General features: G+C 34.9%; 5 protein-coding genes across 8 annotated transcripts; 3 read left to right on the top strand and 2 right to left on the bottom strand.

Annotated features, from left to right (window-relative positions):
* The first annotated feature begins 2,013 nt into the window (after positions 1–2,013).
* Positions 2,014–4,612, top strand: LOC145624672 (short-chain dehydrogenase/reductase 1-like). The gene is made up of 5 exons (XM_081677762.1): positions 2,014–2,273; positions 2,359–2,602; positions 3,175–3,252; positions 3,343–3,528; positions 3,748–4,612. The coding sequence occupies exons 1-5, from the start codon at positions 2,245–2,247 to the stop codon at positions 4,123–4,125; spliced, it is 915 nt and encodes a 304-aa protein (XP_081533888.1). The 5' UTR covers positions 2,014–2,244; the 3' UTR covers positions 4,126–4,612.
* Positions 4,613–5,291: 679 nt separating this feature from the next.
* LOC145624673 (short-chain dehydrogenase/reductase 1-like) lies at positions 5,292–7,532 on the top strand. Its single transcript, XM_081677763.1, has 4 exons — positions 5,292–5,580; positions 6,235–6,312; positions 6,399–6,584; positions 6,785–7,532. The coding sequence occupies exons 1-4, from the start codon at positions 5,503–5,505 to the stop codon at positions 7,160–7,162; spliced, it is 720 nt and encodes a 239-aa protein (XP_081533889.1). The 5' UTR covers positions 5,292–5,502; the 3' UTR covers positions 7,163–7,532.
* Positions 7,533–8,068: 536 nt separating this feature from the next.
* On the bottom strand, positions 8,069–14,387 carry LOC145624671 (uncharacterized). 2 transcript variants are annotated; one of them, XM_081677760.1, is made up of 12 exons: positions 14,102–14,385; positions 13,848–13,998; positions 13,590–13,667; positions 12,653–12,768; positions 12,079–12,132; positions 11,152–11,239; positions 10,933–11,025; positions 10,093–10,133; positions 9,576–9,629; positions 9,334–9,497; positions 8,955–9,024; positions 8,069–8,473 (listed from the first exon to the last, which is right to left on the bottom strand). In XM_081677760.1, the coding sequence occupies exons 1-12, from the start codon at positions 14,198–14,200 to the stop codon at positions 8,348–8,350; spliced, it is 1,134 nt and encodes a 377-aa protein (XP_081533886.1). In that variant the 5' UTR covers positions 14,201–14,385; the 3' UTR covers positions 8,069–8,347. The 2 variants fall into 2 exon arrangements, with proteins under 2 accessions (XP_081533886.1, XP_081533887.1); XM_081677761.1 differs by lacking the exon at positions 9,576–9,629 and having other exon boundaries at positions 14,102–14,387.
* Positions 14,388–15,231: 844 nt separating this feature from the next.
* On the bottom strand, positions 15,232–19,080 carry LOC145620976 (TATA-box-binding protein-like). 2 transcript variants are annotated; one of them, XM_081675718.1, is made up of 10 exons: positions 18,929–19,080; positions 18,414–18,512; positions 17,247–17,334; positions 17,059–17,130; positions 16,707–16,757; positions 16,562–16,606; positions 16,358–16,450; positions 16,062–16,163; positions 15,898–15,971; positions 15,232–15,599 (listed from the first exon to the last, which is right to left on the bottom strand). In XM_081675718.1, coding segments are annotated over exons 2-10 (603 nt in total). In that variant the 5' UTR covers positions 18,491–18,512; positions 18,929–19,080; the 3' UTR covers positions 15,232–15,598. The 2 variants fall into 2 exon arrangements, with proteins under 2 accessions (XP_081531844.1, XP_081531851.1); XM_081675725.1 differs by having other exon boundaries at positions 18,925–19,066.
* A 1,262-nt stretch (positions 19,081–20,342) lies between these two features.
* On the top strand, positions 20,343–26,941 carry LOC145624669 (protein FAR1-RELATED SEQUENCE 3-like). Of its 2 annotated transcripts, XR_014110471.1 has the most exons (7): positions 20,343–20,466; positions 21,179–23,524; positions 23,619–23,708; positions 24,958–25,107; positions 25,606–25,830; positions 26,139–26,255; positions 26,530–26,552. XR_014110471.1 is itself a non-coding variant. In XM_081677757.1 (6 exons), exons 2-6 carry the CDS (start codon positions 21,290–21,292, stop codon positions 26,572–26,574), a joined length of 2,637 nt encoding a protein of 878 aa, XP_081533883.1. In that variant the 5' UTR covers positions 20,343–20,466; positions 21,179–21,289; the 3' UTR covers positions 26,575–26,941. The 2 variants fall into 2 exon arrangements, 1 of the variants encoding a protein (XP_081533883.1); XM_081677757.1 differs by lacking the exon at positions 25,606–25,830 and having other exon boundaries at positions 26,530–26,941.
* Positions 26,942–27,188: the final 247 nt, after the last annotated feature.

Below are 27,188 nucleotides of genomic sequence, written 5' to 3'. Positions count from 1 at the left end.
GGGGGGGTGGTTTCGGGGGTATTTTGGGCCGACCGGATAGTTTCCGAGTTAGGCGCGGGTGTCGGCCGGCCATTTTGGATGTTTAAGGGGTTGGCCGCCGACGGGGGAAGGGGAGGGAGGGTGGCTGGCTAGGGTTACGAGTTGGTGGGAGGGTGGCTGGTGGGTTTTGGGTTTTTTTTTTTGTTTCTTTAAATTTTCTGATTTTTTTTCTAATTTCTGAATTTTTGTTTATTAATTTTTTGAAATTTTTGTAAGTGTCTGATTTTTTTTTTAATTTCTGATTTTTAATTTCAGTTTTTTTTTCTGTTTTTTTTTTTTATTTTCTAATTTTTTTATAATTACTTTATGTTTTTTTTAATGTTATATTTTTTTTTGTTTTTATTTTATTTTGGACCAGGTGTGTTGACACGTGGCATATGACTTGTACAACAGGTTATTGACCCGTAGTTGACCGGTTAGGTCTACTAGAAGAAAATAAGAGGCAAACTTGGTACTGTTAGAAAATAATCATTAGTTGGGATTATTCTAGGTAAATCACCAATAGTTGGGATTATTAAAGTGTATTTAGACGGTGGAAGATTATAATACGAATTGCCTTACACTGAATTATAAGAGAATGATACACCATCCAACCACCAACGAAACTCTAATGTAAAAGCCCACATGCAAGAGGACCGCAATATTTGTTGTCCACAAGTTATACCAAGCAAATTTGCTTCCTTTCTTCTTCTTGAAGATACTCCAATGTAGGTTGGACTTAGAAAGTTGTGAGGTTTTTTTTTTTTTTTTTTTTTTTTTTTTAACCAAAAAGTTGTGAGTTTGTGACAACATTTTTAGGCAACCGTCTTCTTGTTAATAACATAAGCATTGCCAAAAAAAAAAAAATGTTAATACCATAAGGTATATACAATGTTAAATGTTTTTCCACCCCAAATATAAAACTAGGAAAGAAATTTTTTAAACTTTCTTGAGATCATGGTCATTTTGGTTTACGTTTTCGGGAAATTTTCCTACTTCGTAATTTCGTATTAGATTAGAGAGTGGAGAGCACTTAAGGAGTTGGGGGAAAACACAAAATAGATTTTTTATTTTTTATTTTTTAATGACCATTGCACCATTGTATGTACATTCATTATGTAAATTAGATTTTTGTAAGTTAGATTCTTCTACATTGAATTTAAGTATAATTAATAAACTACACGTTTCGAGTTCAACTAGTTAATTTTAGAATTAAAATTCTTTTGAGTTTAAAACGAAAATAATTTAATTATTACTCCACATAATTTAGAAACTTATTTGAATTCAATAAAATAAATTACGGATTAATAATTATAGACAGAGTATAATGTATTAAAATATAAGTAGAGGTCTCTCATTTTCATCTTGCTAAAAGACAGCATAAATAATGCGTTATTTGGGCCTACAAATATGCACTGCTTGATTTGTTTCCCACAAGTTATTGGACCTTATTTTTATTTTCTTTAGTTTTTTTTTTATATATATAAAAATTCCTTTAGTTTATAATTATTGGTTAGACATAATTAGGCAATGTGGAAGCGTTTTTTGTGACTTGTGGTAGATAGCTGGTATTGAATTGATCCATATGAGCTGTTTACATTATAACAATATGGATGCATTAAATGAAAAATCTTCTAAACTTGGAATTGTTAGGAATGAGATATGGAGCTGCTCCAAGTTTGCAACACCGACCAACAACGCGACCACTAGTGTACAAAACTCTCCAATTCCTTCCAATTGAAAAAACTGGTACCTAAAATAACGGTCGGATATGCATGATAGCAAATTAGTAGAATTCATTAAGATTATTTTTTTCCGTTTCTACCTTAATCTTAATTAATGGGAAAAAATAAAGACATTGCTTGTGTAATGATTAACCTTGAGAAAATTACTTTTGAAAAAATCATTAGTAAGTTAATCATGTGATTGCTCTTTAATTGCAACCTTTTCAAACAAAGAAAGGGACAATATATAACGGATATATAGAACTTTGTTTTTACCTCATAAAAAAAGTCTAAAGTTTTGTTGTTCACTATGGTTTACTTTGATAAAAACAAAATTGTATTATTTGTAATCTTGTCATATTAATATACAAATTGTTAATGTGTCCAAGAAAAAGCTAAACAAAGTTCAATAATTTACGTACATCTAATACTTCGTAGTATTATATATGTTTTTTTTAACTCAAATAAAGTATCCTTGCTAGACTCTACAGTTCAAACCAAAATGGCCACTAATGATGAGAAATATGAAAGGTAAGATATTCTATGTAGGTATAGAAAAAAAAGCTCCTTGATTTGTATGATAAATCTTTAACGATGGTATATATATTTATGACAGGATTGCAGTGGTCACCGGGGCTAACAAAGGCATCGGATTCGAGATCGTTAGGCAGTTGGCGGCGGCAGGGGTGACGGTGGTGTTGACGGCGAGAGATGAAAGGAGAGGGGTGGAGGCCACCTCAAAGATTCATAGCTTAGGCCTCTCAAATGTGGTGTTCCATCAGTTGGATGTCACAGATATTAATAGCATCACCTCATTGGTTCATTTCATTAAGGCTAAGTTTGGGAGACTAGATATCTTGGTATGTTTTCTTTTATCAGATTGGGCACAAGGGTAGTTAAATTGGGCACAAGGGTAGTTAAGTTGGTACTTGGTAGTTACCCGTCGGTCTAGGGGTGAGACCCAAGGTTGAGTCCCCACGAATCGATGGGTTTGGGAAATCGATAGGTGGGCTTGGCTTAGGCCGAACCATCTATAGATCTAATTGAAAAAAATTTAAATCGGATCAAATGCTAGTTTACTTAGTTGTAAACAATTTGTAAATCTTTTTACACACGTACACGTATGTGAAAAGAACAATTGAACATTTGCTACTGAATCAAAAGATAAGTTGGACTATTGGCAATTAAACTTGATCAAAGAGCAAAAAAAGAACATAGTGTTGGTATTTTTTGACAAAACACAACATATGAGAGGGTTTCATGCGGAGCTTACCAAATATATATAACCATTGGGCTAGGCCTAGCATGTGTTTTCAATCAGGCAAGCAAGCGGCTTGTAAGTACGAGCCACGCCATTTGAGCTGAACCCGTGGTCTGCAGGTTACTTCTGCTGTCACTGACTGACTAACAATAAGATACTGCATGCCCACAGGTGAACAATGCTGCTGCTTCTGGAATGGAGGTTGATGATGAAGGATTAAGAGCCTTAAATATTGATGCAGCCACCTGGGTAAGGCTAACACATACATTAACATTCAAAGCATCTGTCCTAAATGTAAACAAGCTTGATGATGGTGTTTGTTCCTGCTCTTAATACTAGTTATCTGGAAAAGCAGCTAGTTTGGTTCAAGAGGTAATGAAAACAACATATGAGAAAGCAGAAGAGTGTTTTAACACTAATTACTACGGCGTTAAAGGAGTAACTGAAGCTTTGCTTCCATTATTAAAGCTTTCGACTACTGCTGCAAGGATTGTAAACATTTCCTCTCTTAGAGGAGAACTGTGGGTATGTGCATCAAGTAACCTTTATTTTTCATAAATATTTTACACATGTTTCTCAAGTACTAGAGCTAGTCTTGGCCTGAAATGTGACCTTACCTGATGAGTCAGGTCCAAACGAGTGGCTTGATGCAGTGGTGCCTAATATCTGGTTCATTCTGGCTTGGACCATCAGCTCTAGAAAACAACAGAAGCATATATCATAATATTAATTCTTCGTATGCAGAGAATTTCAAATGATCAAATCAGAAGCGAGTTTACTAATATAGAGAGCCTTACTGAAGTCAGGATTCAAGAGATACTGCAAGAATTCTTGCAAGATGTGAAGCAAGAAACATTGATAGAGAATGGATGGCCCTTGATGCTGCCTGCATATGGCATTTCCAAGACAGCACTTAATGCATACACCAGACTTCTTGCTCGGAAATACCCTGAAATGTACATAAACTGTGTTCATCCGGGCTATATTGATACAGATTTAAACTGGCATACAGGACTAATGAGTCCAGAAGACGGAGCCAAAGCACCTGTCAGTTTGGCCCTGTTACCTGAAGGTGGACCTACAGGGTGCTACTTTGATCAGACGAAAGTAGCTAGCTTCTGATCTCATCTAGCAAGAGGGAACTACAAATTGAGGGCTGTTTGACTCCAAAGAACACTAGGTTCTCATCTGTTTGTCATTGAAATTCAAATGTATTACTTAAAGAGACAAATTTGTAATAAAAGTAATAAAATCTTCTGGCCACAGGTCATAAAATGGTAGTATCATAATCTAATCCTCAGCATAGATTATAGTTACTACATGTCATATTGTAAATTAAAGCAGCAAACATAAAGATCAAACAGTTCTATGTAAAATATAGGCCCAAATTCATCTTGCTAAAAGACAGCATATAAAATGTGTTATTTGGGCCTATAAATATGCATTGCTTGATTTGTTTCCCACAAGTTATTGGACCTTATTTTTATTTTCTTTAGTTTTTTTTTTTTAGTTTATAATTATTGGTTAGACATAATTAGGGTGGAAGCGTTTTTTGTGTCTTGTGGTAGATACTAGATAGCTGGTATTGAATTGATCCATATGAGCTGTTTTATATAACACTTAAATGAAAAATCTTCTAAACTTGGAATTGTTAGGAATGAGATATGGAGCTGCTCCAAGTTTGCAACACCGACCAACAACGCGACCACTAGTGTACAAAACTCTCCATTTCCTTCTAATTGAAAAAAATCTGGTACCTAAAATAACGGTCGGATATGCATGATAGGAAATTAGGAGAGTTCATTAAGATTATTTTTTCCGTTTCTATTTTAATCTTAAGGGGAAAAATAAAGACATTGCTTGTGTAATGATTAACCTTGAGAAAATTACATTTGAAAAAATCATTAGTAAGTTAATCATGTGATTGCTCTTCAATTGCAACCTTTTCAACCAAAGAAAGGGACAATATATAACGGATATATTGAACTTTGTTTTTACCTCATAAAAAAATTCTAAAGTTTTGTTGTTCACTATGGTTTACTTTAATAAAAACAAAATTGTATTAGTTGTAAATCTTGTAATATTAATAAATTAATTGTTAATGAGTCCAAGAAAAAGCTAAACAAAGTTCAATAATTTACGTACATCTAATAGTATTATATATGGTTTTTTTTTTTAACTCAAATAAAGTATCCTTCCTAGACTCTAGAGTTCAAACGAAATGGCTACTAATGATGAGAAATATGAAAGGTAAAAATATTTTAGAAAAAAAAAAAGGTCCTTGATTTGTATATATGACACATCTTTAACGATGGTATATGTATATTTGACAGGATTGCGGTGGTCACGGGGGCTAACAAAGGCATCGGATTCGAGATCGTTAGGCAGTTGGCGGCGGCTGGGGTGACGGTGGTGTTGACGGCCAGAGATGAAAGGAGAGGGGTGGAGGCCACCTCAAAGATTCATGGCTTAGGCCTCTCAAATGTGGTGTTCCATCAGATGGATGTCACAAATATTAATAGCATCACCTTATTGGTTCATTTCATTACGGCTAAGTTTGGGAGACTAGATATCTTGGTATGTTTTCTTCCAATCAGATTTTTAATTGACGTAGTAGTAGATTAACTGGAACAAGGGTAGTTAAGTTGGTAGTTACCTGTCGTTCTAAGGGTGAGACCCGAGGTTGAGTCCCCCACAAATCGATTGTATTGGGAAATTACTAAAAAGCTAGTTATTACACTTAAGATAAGTTTGACTTAGGCCGAACCATCTCTGGATGTCAACTAGCTTAATTTAAAAAAAAAAATAAAAAAAATTAATGAAGTAGATCAAATGCTAGTGTACTTAGCTGTTAACAATTTCTAAATCTCCTACACACGTACACGTATTACATTGTGAAAAGATATATTGAACATTTGCTACTGAATCAAAAAATAAGTTGGGAATATTGGCAACTAAAATTGGTCAAAGAGCAAAAAAAGAACATAATGTTGATATTTTGTTACAATACATAAGCAAAAACACAACCATAACATATGAGGAGGGTTTCATGTGAAGCTTACCAAATATAACCTTAGGGGCTAGGCATAGCATGTGTATTCAATCAGGCAAGCAGGAGGCTCATAAACACGAGCCTGTCCTTATGAGCAACGCCATTCGGGCTGACCCATGGTCTGCAGGTGAGCTCTGCTGTCACTGACAGACTGACAGTAGGATACTGCATGCCCACAGGTGAACAATGCTGGTGCTTGTGGAATGGAGGTTGATGATGAAGGATTAAGAGCCTTAAATATTGATGCAGCTACCTGGGTAAGGTTAATACATACATCAATATTCAAATCATCTGTCCTAAAAGTAAACAAGCTAACTTATGGCGTTTATTCCTGTCCCTTTAGAAATCTGGGAAAGCAGCTAGTTTGGTTCAAGGGGTAATGAAAACAACATATGAGAAAGCAGAAGAGTGTTTTAACACTAATTACTACGGTGCAAAAGAAGTAGCCGAAACCTTGCTTCCAGTGTTAAAGCTTTCGACTACTGGTGCAAGGATTGTAAACATTTCCTCCCTTAGAGGAGAATTATGGGTATGTGAATTAAGCAACCTTTATTTTGTCACAAACATATTACACATGTTTATAAGTACTAGAGCTAAGTTGAACGAGTCAGGTCCGAATGAGATGCTTAGTGCCTAATATCTGGCTCATCCCAGCTTGGACCATGATCAGCTCTAGAAATAAAAAAAAAAAATGATGCATATATCATAATATCGATTCTTCTTATGCAGAGAATTCCAAATGATCAGATTCGAAGCAAGTTTACTAATATAGAAAACCTTACAGAAGCCGAGATTCATGAGATACTGCAAAAATTCTTGCAAGATGTGAAGCAAGAAACATTGATAGAGAATGGATGGCCCTTGATGTTACCAGCATATGGCATTTCCAAGACAGCACTTAATGCATACACCAGACTTCTTGCTAGGAAATACCCTGAAATGTACATAAACTGTGTTCATCCAGGCTATGTTGATACAGATTTAGCTTGGCATACAGGACCTATGAGTCCGGAAGACGGAGCCAAAGCACCAGTCAGATTGGCCCTGTCACCTGAAGGTGGACCTACAGGGTGCTACTTCAACCAGATGAAAGTAGCTAGCTTTTGATCTCATCTAGCAGGATAGAATAACAAATTGGGGGCTGTCTGATTCCAAAGAACATTAGGATCCAATCTGTTCATTTCTGAAAATTCAAATTTATTACTCAAGAGACAAATTTGCAATAAAAATAATCAAAACTTCTGGCCACAGGTCATGGTAGTATCATAATCTAATGGTCAGCATCTACATTTCATATAACTCATATTGTAAATAAAAGCAACAGAGATAAAGATCAAACACCTAGCAGTATCTGTAATCATCTTATATTTTCCAAGAACCAAACATATTGCGAATTGCAGAAGCACAGGCAGAATCAGATTCATCATCTGACTGATCTTTTTTCTGTTGTATCATCATTCAATTCGCAACATGAATGTTCTTTTGGTACTTTTTCATGTTAGTGCTAACCTCCAAGACCAATGGATGTAAGAAGCTGATGGAGAAGCTTGTGTTCCTAGGATTTTTTTTAATTTTTTTTAATTATTGGCTTGAAGAAGTCCTGCATAGCCGGATCATTAAGCTGGCCATTGAGTATGTGAACTCTAAGAATCTCAGAGCCTCAGACAATTCTTGGAAGAGATTTTGATGAAGAAGCCGGGTCCTCTGACGTATGTAGGCCAAGATGTGCCAGGGAAAAACATCTGCGGCTTCAGCGCCCATCAAATGAGCAAAAACGAAGTGATACAATTGAAAAATGAGTGATTATGGAAAGAGATGCACTTAAAAAAAAATAAAATAATAAGGGAATTAACAAAATTTGCAATAATTAATACCTTGAAAAACTACTACCTCCAGTAATAACTAATATAGTCAAGCAATTCCCAATCAATCATCGATTAAGCATAAAATAATTTCAATCACAATTTTTTTAATAATTGAACCATTCTCAAAATCTTCCTCAATAACTAGATCTTGGTGAAGAATAGTAAAATCATTCACAAAGCATTATTAACTACTTTAGCATATGATTATTTTTTCAGTTCGTTCTAAAAATTGTACAAGTGACTAATATATCCAAATGGAAGGAATAACTTGCTTGCCACGGATATAGTCAGAAGATAAAAGCGAAGCGCTGCAAATCATTTGTTACCTAGATCTAAATCCTGAAAACACTGGATATATCCCCTTTTCTGCATCTTGGAAGCTTGCTAAACAGTATTTTTATTAAAGTTGATACAAATAATTTCTTGATCAAGTAAAGAGATCCTGTAAATCAAGGATATCAGCAAGGACACCAGCTGCTGTCGTGTCATTACCAGCTCCAGCTCCTTGGATGATCAATGGCTGCTCGCTATAACACCTACTGTATACTTCCAGCTGCAGGTATCACACTTCAATAGTCAGGATTACAGGTTACAAGCACCTTACCAACTTAACGCTCAATACAATTATAAAACTTCTACAAATCAATCTCAAGCATCAACAAAAGCATTGAAATGCCCACTGTGCCAGGAAGGGCTGAAACAAAACACAGTATCACGAGGAACGACCTGTGGGCCTTTTTATATAAAATAAAAAATCATTGGTTTAATTTACACAGCTATACATAATTTTCATTGAAAACAAGCGAGTATGACACTTGGGTAGATATCCATGTGACCATGCCTGACACAAGTACCTGAATTCAAGTAGCATAGCACAGATACCATATCCAATTATAGATAAAGAGAATAAGATCCAGGAAAATCAATGTATTTATAAGAGCTCCACACCAACAGACAAGCACTATACTGAATTGCTGTCATAAGATGATGTCATATACAGTTGGGCATTACACACCAAATTTGCAAATACTTACCACATTGTCACTTCCTCTTAGTCTTCCCAAGGCAGAATTTTTGGGAAGTTCCTGAATCCCAACCTCGCACCTACAAAAGATGAGAGCCACAGCAGCAGAACATCTTTCAGAACTACACAAGATTAATCCCCTGGCTAAAATAGCAATAACACTTGTTCAGTACCAAAGTCTCCTAAATTATATAGGATAGTAATGGTGTTTTAGTCAAATTTCTTATAATGACTTCAAATAACAGGGCCTATTATTTAAGGATGGAGGGTGTAAATCTAATTTAGTATCTGTCGTCTAAAATTGGTACCTGCTTTGGCTAGAACATTCTTTTCTTTTTACAAGTATTAAATGCATAATCAGGACAAAAAGAAAGAAAGATAATAAATACCTAGAACCCTCAATGACACAAACATAGCGTAGCACATTTCCATTGGAAGCTGCTTTTTCAACTCTATCTGCAAGACTGTTATCAAGTTGTGAAACACCATTAGCAAGAAAATCTTCCACGCTCATTGCATTAGGTCCCATTTCAGCAGGATATAAACTTTCCACCTATATATCATACAAAAATTAGGAGCTCATTCATGCTTTGCCTTAGGCATAAAAGGTTCAAAACACATAAATGCAAACCTTAATGCTGTCCAACTCAAGTCGTTGTCCAAGAAGACGAGCAACAATCAAAGCCTATTTCAAACCCACCAAAATAATTTCAGAATACAGACACCACAAGGCCTGTAGTTATAAGCGTCAACAGCTGATTAATAGTACAAAAAACAGCAGCCAATTTAGCATCACAGAATGATTAAAATAACATTGAGTCAACGCATACTAGTAGTTACAAACTAGCTTCCTGGCTGAAACAATTGCTAGTGAGTTCTAAATAATATTTTAAGCATATAATGAATTTTCAAGCTAGTGAATTGATCGAAGACTGATGGGGCCACTGGTCTATGAAAGTACTTTCCAGATAACAAATGCTCAGTATGCAACAAATAGCAGTAAAGGATTGCTTAGTGAATTCTTGGGCATTGTTAGCAATAAAAGTTCATATTATTATCATGATAACTGAATGACCAAACAACGATACAAGACATAGTAACAAATTAATAATACTCCGAAGCTAATCATGCTTGGTTCTAGCACAAACCTTTCTTGCAACATCCATACCACCCAAGTCATCTCGAGGATCTGTTGTCACAAGAATTGAATCAATCAATCACAATTAAAAGGCACTTTTGAGACATTGTGTCTCAATTCTGAAAAGTGAAATATTCAACTCCGGTCAATTCTATGATGAGACAAACAATCATATATGTCGTATCTATTGACTGTTCAATATGTATTAAAAAATACACTCGGTACCTTAAGATCGCAGCAAAAACATAAGTAAATCATGTTCAACTTTAGTTCAACCTATTATAACAATTAATGCCAGATGCCCAGATCTAAAAAAGAGATCCCTTTCATCATTACTCATTTACTCTTCCATACCCCATAACGTTGGGGATGGAAGAAGAACAGAGGTTATAGAGTGTGGAAATGGCCATAGGTCATAAAATGGCAAGCATTATAATCTTACAATAAGCATTGGCTTTAGTTACTATATGTCCAAATAATGTACAGTAATGCACCGGAAACAGATATTAGACCAAATGTTTCACATTTTGTAGTTCTATCACTTCTATATGTACTATCTTACCTGTTATGAGAAGCACATGGTCAAATCATTCATAAAACAGAGAAGTGACATACCTAATTATATCTCATTGTGTATTTTTCTCACCTTAAGCAGAAAGAGACAAATTACATTTATAAATAAACCACAGGTCACACAGTAAATGATCATCTGACCAATAATAGATAGCTCTCCAATGCTAATAAAATGCACAACAGCAACAAGTTGCATCATATTTTCCCAAATTTAGTATACCACATGCAAAAGCCATGAATACATGATTTTTTCGATAGAAAGAAAATAACTACACACCTGGTTCTGTGTAACCAAGAGCTTTAGCAGTTTTTACAACTTGACTGAGAGGCTTCCCATCTTCTACTTCACTCATGACATACCCCAATGTACCTATCAGAAAGAGAAATGATACACTTAAATACTTCATGCACTAATTATGGCTTACAGGCTACAACAAATTTAATTAAGATGAGAGGAAAGTGCAGGGTCAGCAGCAACACAACAAAGTAGTAATACCACTCAAGCTGCCAACAATACGATGGATAGTGTCCCCAGATGAAAGCAAGCGATTAATGGACATTATTACTGGAAGACCAGCACCAACCTACCAAAAATACAAGACCCCCATTAAAAAAATGACACAATTGCATTTAATATAAATTGAAAGGGCTGGAGCACAATTAAAAAGTTTAAAACACACAAAGCATTACTACATGAATCTTAGAAGATCAAGGTTGATTCATACAGCATATGTTGTGTAATAAAATATCATGATGAATTAATTCATGGAATGGGACTTTCTATATAAATAATGCAAAGCAGCCAAAAAGACAAGGCAACAGAAAAAAGATGTGTAGCAATACAAATAGCATGCAAGATAGTGGATAAGAGGTATAGACCTGATGTCTACAGCCTGCTAGTGATGGATTTGAGGGTTAAATAGTGTAAATGTAATTATGATGCATTTACAAAATTTCGTACTTCGGATGAGAGATTTTTTTCAAGAAATGGGGAAGAGAAAGCATGGAATAAGTATTACTAAATCCATCCCAGTAAAACTGTCAGCTTTAACTTTTCACATCTAAAAATTTGTTATTTTTACTTGTCATTTTTTATGTATTTGCCAGAAGTGTATAGTTTGAAACATGAATTATGTGGTTGTGACTTGTAATTGAATCAAGTGTTGTATCACTCACACTTTGAGAAATAAGTAAAAGTATTATGGAATATTGATTGAGATAGTAACTTTCAGACTAACACTAGTTTTAGTAAGTGGACATTACCTCCCAAAAGGAAAGATGGCCATTTTTTATTTTATTTTTAGGGGAGAGGGGTAAAAGTGTAGGCTAGAAAAATCAAAATGGAGGGGATAGGATAGCCAAATTCATTCAACACATTCCATTCACCATACTTAAGGTCACTGGTAAAAGGAATAAAACTTACAGTTGATTCATGTCGAAGGCGACGTGGGTGCAATACCAACTTATCATAATCTTCCTGCAATCCAAAAGAGCATCTGTTTAGATTGGACTTGATCAGCATGCTAACGTATGAACAATACACCAAAAGGAAAAATTCTACTTTGCACTAGAATATCATGGTGCTTAATATGCAAAATTACAGATGATACCACAAAACAAAAGAAAAGCTGGACTAGTGGCAGAATTTTCAGGACATGGCACTGCTATATCGTGAAGAAGAAGATATCAATGGAGGACCAAACTGCAAATAATACAGGTGCATAGGGGAAAAAATAAAAATAATAAAGGCTTAACTTCATTCTGTCTAGTTGAAGAAATAGTCTGAAAAGTTCATACATCCAAGGAGGAGAGATGAAATGTATATATCAGACAACAATTAATAGATCCATCAGTCTTCTAATGTATAGGTAAATCCGTAAATTTAAGATGCTAAGGGATAAAAGAAGAACGGGAGAACCTAGAGGAACCACTTCTTCAATATTCTTAAACCCCAAAATTAGAGAAGGCGCACACAAAAAATGAAAACAAATCATTACCATTGAGGATGTTAGGGGCTTCTTATTTGCAAGTACAATGCAGCCATTCATTTCAGCTACCTTCTGCAATATCCCTATAGTGTCTGAACTAGCAGAGCAGTCTACAACAGCCAACCCTGTCAAGCCAAGTTTCAAATGCCACAAAGCTTAGTGTTAACTACGGACGCAAAATGGGTTCCAAGCTTTAAGCAAGGTTTTATCACAAAATGAAATTATAAAAATAAATTTGTTTGGCTTAACAGTTAGGAGTGTAAGTTACTACATCACAACTTATCATGATTCATACATAATAGCATGATGGGTAGACCTCCTATCATGGATTAGAGGGTATATTACTATTCTTCTTTTCATCTTATTGCAGGGTAGAGACGAGTGAGAATAGGGAAGCAATGCAATTAAGTGATGCAAAATCAAAGTTCGTAAACCAGCCTTGTTTTAGGAAGTGCCTAGTAAGCATCTGAACTACAAGTTTCAGGGAAACAGGAATAGATTGAATTCAGTAAGCAGAAAATATCCAACAGAGATCAATTCCTAGTTTCCTACACCTCCCTCCAACATCCTACACAAGTGGCTGTTACTCAAGAGGGTAGATAAATGTCACTTTGTCGAAGTCATTTCTTTACCTCAAAGCTCATTTAATAAAGGAAAGTAACTTTCTTCCCAAATTTACAAGAATAGGTAAACCACTACTAATTATACTAATGTCAATTCAATCATTATTACTATACCAAGTTTCGTTAGCCGTCATAAAATGTTTACATTTAACTTCTTGTATCTTCCTTTAGTGGTAATACTAGAAGTAGTAGAATGTCAATGCAATATTACTTGTCAACTAAAATTACAAACACCGTATTACTTATTAGTGATTACACTAAAATGCCATTGCATTACTATCAAATCCCTAGGTTTACATTTCAATAAAGGACTAGGAACAAACCTGTGGATCGAACCAAATGACTAGCAATCTCAGTAATATTAGTGATTGTCTCAGAATTGGAGAATACTTGGTAATCACCTACATTTAACCAAACCCATCAAAAAACAAACCACAAAGTTTCATATTCATTTCTCAAAAATCACAACTATCAATAAACAAAGATAAATAAATTATGGGGTAGGTGCTACTACACCGGTACACCCCAATACCCGAGATCAAATCATGTCTACATCATTATCCGTGACTCCAAATACTCACCATAAGATGTGAGAGAAGAAAGAGAAGAACCATTGGATTTGAGGCGACAAATTTCATCAACAGAATGATCATCAAGCATAGTGGTGAAGATATCCGGCACAGAAAGCAAAGACTTGCTATCTGCAACTCCCACCACTCTTAATCTTACTCCCTGTAAAAATCAAACAATCAAAATGAAACCCAGAAAAATTCAAAGAGAATATATTCAATTCTGAGAATAAATTCATGGAAAAATAAATTTTAGGGGGTCTCACATAATTTAGGGCATGAATGTCTCTGCAAGAAACAATGTGTTGGAGAAGCTGACGCCCAACACCTCCACAACCCATCAATATCAAAGGAATGCTCTTCATCTTTGGTTAAATTCTGACTGAGGTTTTGGGTTTTAGTTGATTTTGACTGAGACTGGTAGAATGATAGATTGATAGATGATGTTGAGATTTTGGGTTTTTATATTTTGGGTTTGTTTTTGCATTGAATGACTAGTTTTTGCAAGAATGATGGTGGATGAAGCGTTGTGTTGCCCGTGTTGGCATTAAAAACTCCACTATACATGTAGATCGCTCGTATCGGGTTTATTTTTCCAATAATAAAGTTGATTCTTTACATTATTGGTGTTTTTAAGAAAAACTAAATTGAATTAATTCTACGTCATTACTTTTCTGCGCTCTTATTAAGACTAAAAAATTATGTATTCGCGTCACACGTTTTCTATTTGATTTGTGTTTAAACTCAATCAATTTTGGCCGTTATTTATCTATAATAGTTTGGCGATTATACTTCTCTATCAGTTTGGCATATACTCCGTAGTAGTTTAATCTCGTTTCATGCCAAATCCATCCGGTATTACCATATTAGTTTATGGTTTCAAATGTGCTCTTGCACAAGGGATTTGAGCCCCCCATTTGCGATTTGCGACTACCCAAGTTCTCATTTATTTTTGCTTAAAATATTTCAATCTAAGAAACACCCATCATATCTTGATGGTACTACAAATCACGCAACAGAACTTATGGACCTGTTGAAAGATTAAATGGATAACAAGGTAGGGTTTTACAATCAATACAAGGTCACAAAACTCACAACTGCGTAGTATATAACAAAGCGATAGAAATGTATCCCAGAGGCTCAGGGCCTCTATCTCCTAGCTACTTCGATCATATCGGATTTTAAAGCTAAACCTATATGCTTTTACTGAAAAATTCTTTTATTTTGACAATTAATAGTGCACATATTAGACATACATATAATTAGGTTACACACTTACACATTAACACATTATATAGTCTCAACAGCCTCAAGAAAGAACTAGGAAGGCCTGAGTAACATAACATAATCTACAAAAAGATTAAAAAAAAATGGAAGACAATAACAAATCAAAAGATGTAAAAAAGCATCCAAAGAAAGTAGTATTACCGGGATTGATTATGATGAGCACTAATCCAGACAGTTTCATTATTAACAGTAAAAGAAACTTCAATACCAAGCTCAGAAGTTCTAAATCTAGACAACCTTCAAATCAAAGTTTAAATTCTACTTGTAATTCTAGACAACCTTCAAGTCAAAGTTTAGAAGTTCTAATTCTAGACAGCATTTACTAACGCGCAGCTTATCCAGGGGTGGAGAGATAACTCTAATAAACCCACAGCGTTTATCTTCTACAGAAAACAGTACTGCATGCCGCATCCCCTTTCATCTATATACAGTTTGCCAGAAATTTGCATGGCATGCTCAGCAACTTCTGTAACTTATCTGCCATAACGGAAGAGCAATTTCAGTTAAATAAGTCCATAACACTGCTCATAAAAGAAAGGACACTGATAAGAAAAACAAACAATCAAAATAGTTATATATCCACTCGTTACAGGAGCGGGTGGAACTAAAGGTAAAATTTAAGTACTTATCCTCCCTACCCCAATCATATTCTCAGCAACTTATCAGAATAATTAAGACTTAGTATGTGACTAGTAGCAACAACATTCAGTAAAATTTCAATGGACAATAAATTAAAATAATACGAAGTATAAACGAAAGATAAGAAATTCAGTACCACTGCTGGTTTTTCTTAAACTCAGTAAGCACTGGATATATGTTCTCAAAGGCAGTGTAAGTCTCTTCTCTCACCTGCATGATATCCAAAGTTAAAATTAATCCGTGGTAGAAACCCTGGGTCAGAATTTGACACAAAATTCACAAAACACAAGATAAATTCACCTTAGCTCCTGTCAGAACTATCTTTCCTGAGACGAATATAAGCAGCACAATCTTTGGTTGTTTCATTCGATAGATCAAGCCAGGAAATAGTTCTGGTTCATACTGTAAACCAAAAACATTTCATGGAATTCCTGACATTGTTAATACAACATTCCATTGAAATCTCTGACTTTGTTATTACTAACACTTTGTTGGCCATTTTACGGAGGAACATGACATATATTAACATCAAAGACCTGATACTTCCAATCAGAAAAGAGACAATGCCAGGCTCAAACAGAGATGATATTACTCACACTAGAAAAGGCACCATGAGAGTATGCAAGCCCCTCCAGTCTGATAGGAAATTTTACATCACACGATGCCACTATGTTCTGGATTCTGAAATTCTGCAAAAGGCAACTAAAGCGTGAGATTTACTTGCCTACAAAAATAACCCTGCAAATTAGAAGGCAAGATTTAAGGAAAAAGGATGCACAAACAAAGCAAATAAGGGAAACCTTGAATGTGGCAGGGAATCCCAGCTTCTGAATAATTCGAGCATACTGAAAAAGAAAATAACATGAGATATAATAACCATACATCAAGAAACAAAATAGTCAAGTACACAAATCTGCAGCAACATAATAATGCAAATTGACTTACCTTACGAGCAGCTAGTTTTGAGTCTGCCTCACTCTTAGCTCCAGTGCAAACCTAGATATCCAGATAATCATCAGTGAATGAACACACATAGAATAAAAACCCACTCAAAGACATTTTTAATGAAAATTTCTTAACTTAACTAATAAGAACAAGGAAGAAAACCAATATAAAATGGAATCATAAGTGAAGCTATGGTTTAACATGCATGACAACTCATATTCAAGCGCTATAAGTGAACACGAAACAATCAACACGGTAGTCTGATGAACATAATGAGAAATTCATTCTTTTTTAATAATGCATATATATAAATATCCTTCCCCATATAGAAAGAGCTAAGATACAAGCTCACCATCTTTCCAGAAGCAAATACTAGGGCTGTTGTCTTTGGCTCCCTTATCCTCATAATGACAGCCGCAAAACGCTACAGAACAGCAGAGTAGGAAACAAAAAAGTATTTTAGGTAATTATAAAAAAAATTATACAATTCATTGAATGTCAGACACGTCACACTGCACATCACAAACCCTAAGAATCTACCTTTGGATTATACTCTGCATTACGAGCTTGCAGTGCAATAGATTTCAATTCCAACTTGCAGTCCAAGTTGACAGTTGATACAATGTTCCTACAAAATAAACACGTCAACATGATAACAACGTTCAGATTTAGAAACAGTCTGCATGTTGACGTCAAAGCTTTGTATCCCGCCAATAATGAGGCAGGAAGACCAAATCAGAAACAAACACATACAAGGAAACATAAAATTTAACCCAGAACATTACATCATATGCATCAACTCATGCATAAATACTAAAATCAAAGAAAAAATATCCCTCATCAAATAACTACCATAGCACTATCACACCCTAACTACATCTACCACTCAGAAACAATAATCAGATACAGTCCCTCCCTACCTGAATTTTCTTCACTTTGACTTCAAACAATATACTTCATATAAGTGATATAACACTGTACTTATCCCTTTGTCCCATAATACATGACACAATCAAACGTTGCACACATGCCAATGCTTAGTTTGACTCCATTTTTATATAATTAAATATTAATGAAAATTATTTTTAAAATTATATTAGGAAATTTTATATCAAAACCTATCTAACATCATATTTATTGATAAAATATATTTTTATTATGTTAGTAAAAAATTATGGTCAAACCTAATGCATGAATAGTGAAAAAAAGTCCAACGTATCATGTATTATGGGACGAAGGGAGTATAATACAAGAAGCAGCGAATAACTCGGGTTTACATTATTATGTAAAATTATTCTAGGTTTTGTTTAAACTATATTTGTGAGGCAAACAAAATAGAAATAACAAGATTACTCTTAGAGACCATTAAAAGAGGGTGTGAAGAAAATTCAATTATAAATCTTCGATGAATAGGGTAATCTTTGCGGGAAACGACAAAAATCCTTCAATTTCGTAAGGCAATTAAACCAATTATTGCTGGTTTGACTCATATTTCATTCTACAATCCAGATGCAACATTGAAGTATCACTTTGTAATATCAATGCATGATTACATAGGTCGTTTTGCACTACTAATACAATATAATCTACCAATTTCTAAAAAAATTAAGTACAGTATAATTTGAAGCATATTATTGATGATTCCACTCAAAATAAACCCTAACTACCAACATCAAGGTTCAAAAACCCAAATTCAATCGAACATACTGGAGAGTAGGGATGATCCCAGATGGATGTCTCGACTGATCTACAGGTTGACCACCTTCCAAGCCCTGTTCTTCCATGTCAATTCCTCTTTCTTTCCTTCTGTTCAAAATCAAATTAGGGGAAATTATCAACTAATTCACCACTAAATCAAAATTAAACCCCAATTTCCTAACTACTAAGATTCTCTTTTTTAACGTTCTATTTTAATTCCATTCGCTTTTAATTTCTGTTGAGAAAAAAAATGACAAAAAAAAGAAATACCCAATTCATCATCATGCTTGAATCAACGAAAATTGTGAAATAAACAAGAGGGTTTTTCAAGAAATTCTTCTTTTACCTACATATAATTAGGGTTTAAGTAAAATCCGACTATACTAAAAATTGATGAAAATTGTTGGCTAATTTGTGAAATTAAGATCGTTAAATCTAGTATTAATTGCAATTTCAGGAAAAAAAAAAAAAAAAAAAAGGATAACGGAAATTGAGAAAATGGGTATTAAAGAAAGCTCACTGACGCTAAAACGGTGATCTGATCGTGAATTGCAGGTGAAGTTAGCAGATCTGGAAATCGCCGGTGAAAGAGAAGAAGAGGAGAGAGAAAAGGAAAAAAGAGGAAAAAGAAGGGTCAAATAAATTTGAAAGATTGGGGATTTTATATAAGTTTTCTAAATATCAAGGTATTTATAATAGATTATGATGCATAAACCGCCTCTATTATTCTCTTAATGGCCTTTTTCTTAATTGGACTTGGATTGTACAAAGTTACAAACCTCCTTTTATTTTCTTCATTAGGGCTTGTTTGTTTTCGTTTTTTCACTTGTGCAATGCTAGTATCTTTTACATACTCCGTATTATGTTAAACTTTATCAGTCTCAACTTATAGTCAATCCAGAGCCACACAGGGCGGGGGTGACAATCGATCCCAAGATCTCCTGGAACCGGAAGAGAAGCTCTAACCACTTGAGCTATCCCTCACTCTCGTAAAAATAAACGTTGAATGCAAGTAAGTAGTCGATATTAATGTGTTTCCAAAAAAAAAAAAAAAGATAGTCGATATTAAAATTAACCTCAAAATCTTATTTAATTACAAAATACACATGATATTAAAAATTTATATGAGTGGTGTTGTTTGTAAAAACTTTGTATAACACTTAAATATATAACCCAAGACTAATTAGCTCAAAAGCCTTAAGTCTAAAATTGAAGTCTTCGATTTAACTATCGTAGCTTACTTTTAGATCATATTGGCATGCTATTTACCATTATAAATCATGATATGTAAGTAAGTAATGATTTATCGTGGAGTGAATTAATATTCCAAAATTTTCATGCACTAATTTTCACTAACCCAACTAGATTTCCTATAAAGGTATTTCGATTGGTTAATATCCAAAGCAAAATTAGTCACCCAAGTTCAATAAAAGCGAACTAAACTAGCCAGTGACCAAATATTATCTAAACATGCCTCATATCTAGGTCATGAGAATCTATACCAAATATGATATAAAGTATTTAAACATATTACGTATGATATACGAAGTACGAGTAATTGATATTTGTATTTATTTCTCTTTAATCTTAGACCGCATACAAAAACATCTAATATTAATTAATCACACTTAATATTATTTTTATTATTATTACTCGTATTATATTATAAAATAATTATACATATACAAAATACTTTGTATCAGGTTAATTTAACATTTTACGTCATAGGGTATCACACGGACCCAACTACCTCATACTTGTATTAGTTCATTAGTTGTACACTTATACATACATTAATACATAGGAGTAGTTATTTATAAAATAATCATATCGCGAGAACAAAACTTAAATAAGAATGAACGTAGATCGCCGATAATTAACATTTACATCCGACGGCTGACAATATATGCGTGTCATTAATCATCTTCCAATGTTTTAATTTTAATTGCTATAATTCACTTTTTCGCTGCACCTTTTTCTCTCTCCTCCATTGAAGCGTTGTCTGAATTCTCCATTGAAGCACCTTCCGAGCTTTCTCTCCTCCGTTGAAGCAGCTTTTGGGGTAAGATTTTTTTTTATTCTAATCATCGAATATAAATTTTAACATTAGGTTTATATTTCACACTTATGTTATTTTATTTGTCAATAGTCAATTTAGGGTTCATCTAAGGTGGATTATTGAACTATTATTGGTTATAATTACTGAAGTATGAAAGGTTATAGTGAGCGATTTTATTGCTAGAATTTTGGTATGTGTAATTTACGTTGATGTTATGAAGTGAGAAGAATTTGTGTGATTTTTTTAGCCTAATTTATTGATTTGAGTATTGCATTTATTGAGCCTAATCTAGACATTTGATGAAAAGTAATTGTCTTTTATTTTGATTAGTTATCTGAGCTTCTTAAATCGTTTTTTAAATTCAGGAATTCTATGTATTTTGTGATAATATTGCCCCTTAATTTAACTGGTTATGATGCTTATTGGTGTTCATTCAAAATTTAAATTTTAGATAATTTTGGTAAGCTGAGCTTCATTATAGGGGTTTTAATTTCTAGCTAGTATTTTCTGGATTGCTTTAAGTGGAGGCTAAAATTTTAATTTTTGTTGTTGTTTCTGTTGTTAATAATGTGGGAATGATCTTCTTAAATTGCTGAAATTTTTAATTTTTGAATTGAATAATGAAATTTTGATCATTGCCTTCAATTAGAAATGTGCAATGTGCTACATTGCTATGTATCCTCATTCTTCAATTCTACTTGGTATTGTTTTGCAGTTGGGAGTTGGTTGTATTTATACATTTTGTGTCGTTGCATTGGAAGGATATGAGGTAGATTTCTTGGTAGATTAGTGGTGCATATGTTTTGGCCTTACAATATGAATTGGCATGGGTGTTGATATTATTGATGTAGAGGGCGGGAACATGAGGATCCGTGCCTCGACGGATAATGGAGATGCTGAGGCGATGGGAGTTGAGGTGTCTCCTACTGGTGTTTATGTAGCTCAGGATGAGGTCCATGTCCTCGAGCCTCATGTAGGGATGGAGTTTGAGTCTGAATCTGCTGCCAAGACATTCTATGATGATTATGCTAGGCGTACGGGCTTCAGCACAAAAATCTGTCAGACTGGCCGCTTCAGACCCGATAGTGCTGTCACATCTCGACAGTTTGTGTGTACAAAAGAGGGGTTGAAAAGGAGGCCTTCTGAATGTGAAGCCATGCTGAAGATAGAGTTGAAGGGTAACAAGTGGGCAGTGACAAAATTTGTCAAAGAGCACAACCATGCCCTAGAGAGCCCTAGTAAGTTGCATAGTATTCGACCACACAAGCATTTTGCTGGTGCTGTGAAGAATGTTGCTGAAGTTTATCAAGCGGGTGTTATGGTGCCAAGTGGTGTTATGTATGTAACTATGGACGGAAATCATGTAAGCCAAACATCTGTTGAAGCAAATCGCCTAGCAAGAAGCATATCTCCTCTAGAATCAAGCCGACTGGTGAAAACCTCTAATTGCATAAATCATGCCATCAAACCTGCTACCCCTAAGAGGACATGGGGAAAAGATGCTCAAAATATGCTGGACTACTTCAAAAAAATGCAGGCAGAAAACCCTGGGTTCTTTTATGCTATACAACTTGATGAAGATAATCGAATGGCTAATGCTTTTTGGGCAGATGCAAGATCAAGGACAGCTTACAGTCATTTTGGTGATGTGGTTACGCTGGACACTTCATACAAAGTTAATCAGTATAAAGTGCCTTTTGCTCCCTTCACTGGAGTGAACCATCATGGCCAAACAATTTTATTTGGTTGTGCGTTGCTTCTAGATGATTCCGAGGCTTCTTTTGTTTGGTTGCTGAGGACATTTGTTACCGCTATGAGTGATCGCCCTCCAGTGTCTATTGTTACTGATCAAGATAGAGCCATACAGGCTGCAGTCAGTCAGATGTTGCCAAAGTCCCGGCACCGCATCAACAAATCGCATATCTTAAGAGAAGGCCAGGAGAAGCTAGCTCATGTTTGTCACATGCATCCTAATTTTCAGGCTGAGTTGTATAATTGTGTTAATTTAACTGAAACAATAGAGGAATTTGAATCTTCTTGGGACTTTATTATTGATAAATATGATCTCAGAAGGAATGACTGGCTTCAATCACTGTATAATGCTAGAAGACAATGGGTACCAGTATATTTTCGAGATACATTTTTCGCTGCAGTTTCCCCCAATCAAGGAGTCGAGTGTTCTTTTTTCGATGGTTATGTAAATCAACATACTACCCTGCCTATGTTTTTCAGACAGTACGAAAGAGCTATGGAGTACTGGTTTGAAAAGGAAATAGAAGCAGATTTTGATACAATATCCAATACACCAGTTCTAAGTACACCCTCTCCTATGGAGAAGCAGGCTGCCGACCTTTACACCAGGAAAATCTTTACAAAGTTTCAAGATGAGTTGGTAGAGACTTTTGTATATACTGCAAATAGGATTGATGGGGATGGTGATACAAGCACATACAGAGTTGCAAAATTTAAAGATGACCATAAAGCATACACAGTAACTCTGAACATCTCTGATATGAGGGCAAGTTGTAGCTGCCTAATGTTTGAGTATTCAGGCATTCTGTGCAGACACATTTTGACAGTATTTACAGTAACTAATGTTCTGACCTTACCTCCACATTACATTTTGAGGCGTTGGACCAGAAATGCCAAGAGTGTGGTCTCATTGGATGAGCCTGGTGCAAATTATGCACAGGAATCAACCCCATCAAGGTATAACAGTCTTTGCCGAGAAGCTGTTAAATATGCAGAAGAAGGGGCAACAGCTTCAGACACCTATACTGCAGCTTTAACTGGTCTGAAAGAAGGGGCAAAGAAGATTGCTGCTGTGAAGAAAATTGTTGCGAAGGTTGTTCCTCAGACTCCTAAAAAGTCCACTTCTGGCTATGATGATAAGAATATATCTGCAGCTGATTCACCTTTGTTATGGCCGAGACAAGACGAAGTTACCAGGCAGTTCAACCTTAATGACTCTGCCACCCTTCCTCATTATGTCAGTGGCATGAATCTTCTGCGCGTGGCCCCCACATCTGTTCAACGGGATGATGGCCCCACAGACAACATGGTATGCTGGAATATATTATGATATTCTTTTTTATTGCTCCTCTATGCATCAATAACAGTGTTGCTGACTATGGCCTTTTTATCTCCATGACTAGGTTGTACTCCCTTGCCTTAAGTCAATGACATGGGTCATGGAGAATAAGAATTCGACACCAGCAAATAGAGTAGCTGTAATCAACCTAAAGGTTTGTATATTCTGGTTGTGATTCCCTTGGAACTCTTCAGCCGTCTCACATAGTTATATAATAAGAAATTTAGATGCTTGCATTTCTTTTGGTGAAAAGATAAGTTAAAAGGTTGGAAGAGGTTTTCCGTGTTGGCACCCTTGAGGCCTTGACTCCTTGAGACCTTGACTATTGGCCAAAACAATGAAGAAACTTTGTGGATGATATTTGTTCTTCCTATCCACGAAACTAAACATTTGGGGAAATAATTGGAATTATTTGCTTTCAACTTTGAAGAAAGAGAAGGGCTGCACGCGTACCCCATTGAAAGAGATCTCTCGTTGTCTTACTTTTTTTAGGTTATACTAGGGTTCCCTCCCATATCATTGGCTAATGAGATCTTCATCACAAAGGGTGAATAATGGCAATGAATCAGTAAATGATGAATGTGCATGCAAGATGGTAATTGTTTGTTTACTGGTGTAAAGCAGTCTACCACACAATTTTTTACACAATTTTTAATGCTAAAATTTGTGTGTTTACCAGGGAAAAGCAGAATAGTCTGTGTGAGCTTACTTTTTATCAATTGTTTACGAGACATACATCATTGCTTAGTGATTGTCTCGCTAGATGTTTCAAATAAGGCATTCTAATCAAGGGACAGAACCAAAAACTTGATGGAAGTGGGGTGGGCCAAAAGACTCAAGGGACTATTGTTTCTTTGAATTTTTCATCTCCTGTACTTTTTTGGAATTCGAACCACGTAATGATTGAAGTAAATTCTATTTTGGATTCTGCTGTTATCCTTCTCAGAACAAACAACCCTATTAGTGTAAGAAGTGTTTTGGTTGTCTTGATAGTTACATGGATGCAAGTATCTCGGATATTGTATTTGACTTACCGAGTCATTGAATTATACATCCCTTCTCCCTCTAGTGTTGAATGATGACTGTATTGCTTCTTGTGATGGATCATTTAATTAATCCTCTCTTTCACATGATGTGTGATTTTAGACTGCTTGGGATCTGATGCTGGAATATTCAGTCAACCCTTAATTAACATTTTGATCCATCCTCTCTAACTTTGGGTTAGGTTAATTTCCAAGTAAAAAGAGCAATTGGTGCATTTAATGAATTAGTACGATACAATTAGTTTTTTCAACCCCTCTGAGTTGGTCAAGCGCTTTAATCCTGATTACCTGAGTTTATATTCACATTCTAAGAACCTGACATTGACCCTCCTTTCTCCTAACTATGTTTTGTTTTTGCAGTTGCAAGATTACAGTAAGAGCCCTGCAGTGGAGTCTGAAGTCAAGTTTCAGCTCTCGACGGTCACATTGGAACCTATGCTTAAATCTATGGCCCAAATCAGTGAACAGTTGTCCACCCCGGCTAACAGGGTTGCTGTTATCAATTTAAAGGCATGTTTCTCTAATTTGGCAGTCTTTTAATTGGTCAGAGTTATTCTCATGGTTGATCATAATCACCCGCTATGGTACTTTTATTGGTCAACAGCATAGCAAAATATTTGTAAATTCATAGACTATGGCTGCTGTAGTTCCTTTTAGACTGCCCAAACCTTGTCTTTCCTTTCCAGTTGAAAGGTAAAAATTAAGGTCATCTTAGAAGCATGTGTTACTATCTAACTGCTACATACCTAACTAGTTTATGTCTTGTAAGATTTTGAGTGTGTGATGGAGAAATGCATATAGCAACTTCTCAAAGACTGCTCTCCTCTTTTTTTTTTTTTCTTTTTATATATATATATATATATATATATATATATATATATATAGAATGTACTAATGCCCATAATGTGATATCTTAAAGTATGATTCGACGTAAAATAGACCTGACTGCTGAATATTAAAAGTGCATAAGAATGCTTGCCTTTAAAACTAATCACATCTTTGTCATAGCTCTTATATGGAATTCTGGAGAAGTTACTACAAACGCCTTTCTTAAACACCCAAGTGATGGGAGGAACTGTGTGACTACTGGATTCATTTCTTCTCTTCTTGGATAATTCTAAAGATTATTTTCAATCAATTAAAGATATTGCTTGAAGGAACTTTTAAGAGTTGCATGTTAACCTGGATTCAAATTCATCTTGTTATGCATTGCTTTGCTTCAACTAATCCAAAGTAAGTAGTAGAATCATTTCATTATGGTAAAAAATCAAATATGTAACAAGCTAATGAGCTAATGTTGCTATTAGTTCATTATCTACCTGTTGCCATGTTTGGGTTATCATTGTAAACAGAACATGATACTTAGAAATACTTGTCAGCTATGTCACACTATGAACAAGAAATCTTTTGAGAAGTTAAGCTTAGGCGCTTTTAATGAATCTTTATACGCATTTAATGCTTGTTTAACCAATCTCAATGCATTGTATTATCAATCCTGGCTATGTTAAGTAATCCTTATACGTGATTTTCTTATATTTTAGCTCCAAGACACTGAGACGATCTCTGGAGAGTCTGAGGTGAAGTTTCAGGTTTCCAGGGATACTTTAGGTGCCATGTTGAGATCAATGGCCTATATCCGTGAGCAATTATCAGTTTTGGTAAGTTTTCTGACCTCATTATGTGATCTGGAGAGCAATGTTGACTAATTTCTATACTACAAACTTGCAATAAAGCATTATGGCTAGCATGCACCTCCTTTCTTTTTCACCCATACCAATCTATCATAAATCAATTTCCTAATCTCCCACTCTAAAAGAAATTTGATGTTTCTATTGCTGTGGCTTGTGCATTTGATTGTTTTTATTGTTAAATAAATATCTAATATCAAACTACTATACATACTAAATTACTATACATATATACCTTTGGCAGGTTGAGGCACAGATAGAACAGCCATCAAAAAAGCAGCGCAAGTAACTGCTTGGATTTTGTAATGCATGTGTAGAATTAGGTTTGTGGCTCCCACTTAGGAGTGACTCTCTTTTTTAGTTAGGTTTTTGTTCTTTCTCCCTCTCATCCAACCTTTCAATCCAAGGCCACAGGTACATAAAACAGTTTGCCATTTGTTGAACAGTTGAAATGGAGATGGGGAGGTACTAGTTTTGTTTCATAGCGGGTAAGGTCGTCTGGTCACTTTCCCTTGAACGGGGTGTCACAAAGTTGTACATACTCTGTTTTTTCATTACCCTGTAATCATAATTATTGTTCTTTGGTGTTTGTGTGCTCCAAAAAGCACATATGAATACTTATGAATGTTATTCATTATGAAATATGTTTGGCACTCTTTGACTCTGTTGCATTGGACTTTTGGAGTTTATGGATTTAAATGATTAAACAAGGAATGTAGGATTAACCAAGTGAGTTCTCAATAAGTAACGCTTTCCGATTTCTGTAGCAAAATTACCTCGATTTATATTTATTTGACATACTTTTAACATTGAAAACTAATCTTTAAAATATTTTTAATTAAAAATTATGTAGTATTATTTTAATATTAGCATTAAGGTATATCCAAATCTTACTAACATTTG

Source organism: Chenopodium album, chromosome 3 (genome assembly GCF_948465745.1).
Source record: "Chenopodium album chromosome 3, dcCheAlbu1.1, whole genome shotgun sequence".
Classification (NCBI taxonomy): Eukaryota; Viridiplantae; Streptophyta; class Magnoliopsida; order Caryophyllales; family Amaranthaceae; genus Chenopodium; species Chenopodium album.
The sequence above is the reverse complement of the archived record's forward strand: the minus strand, read 5'-3'. Positions and strand labels throughout refer to the sequence as shown.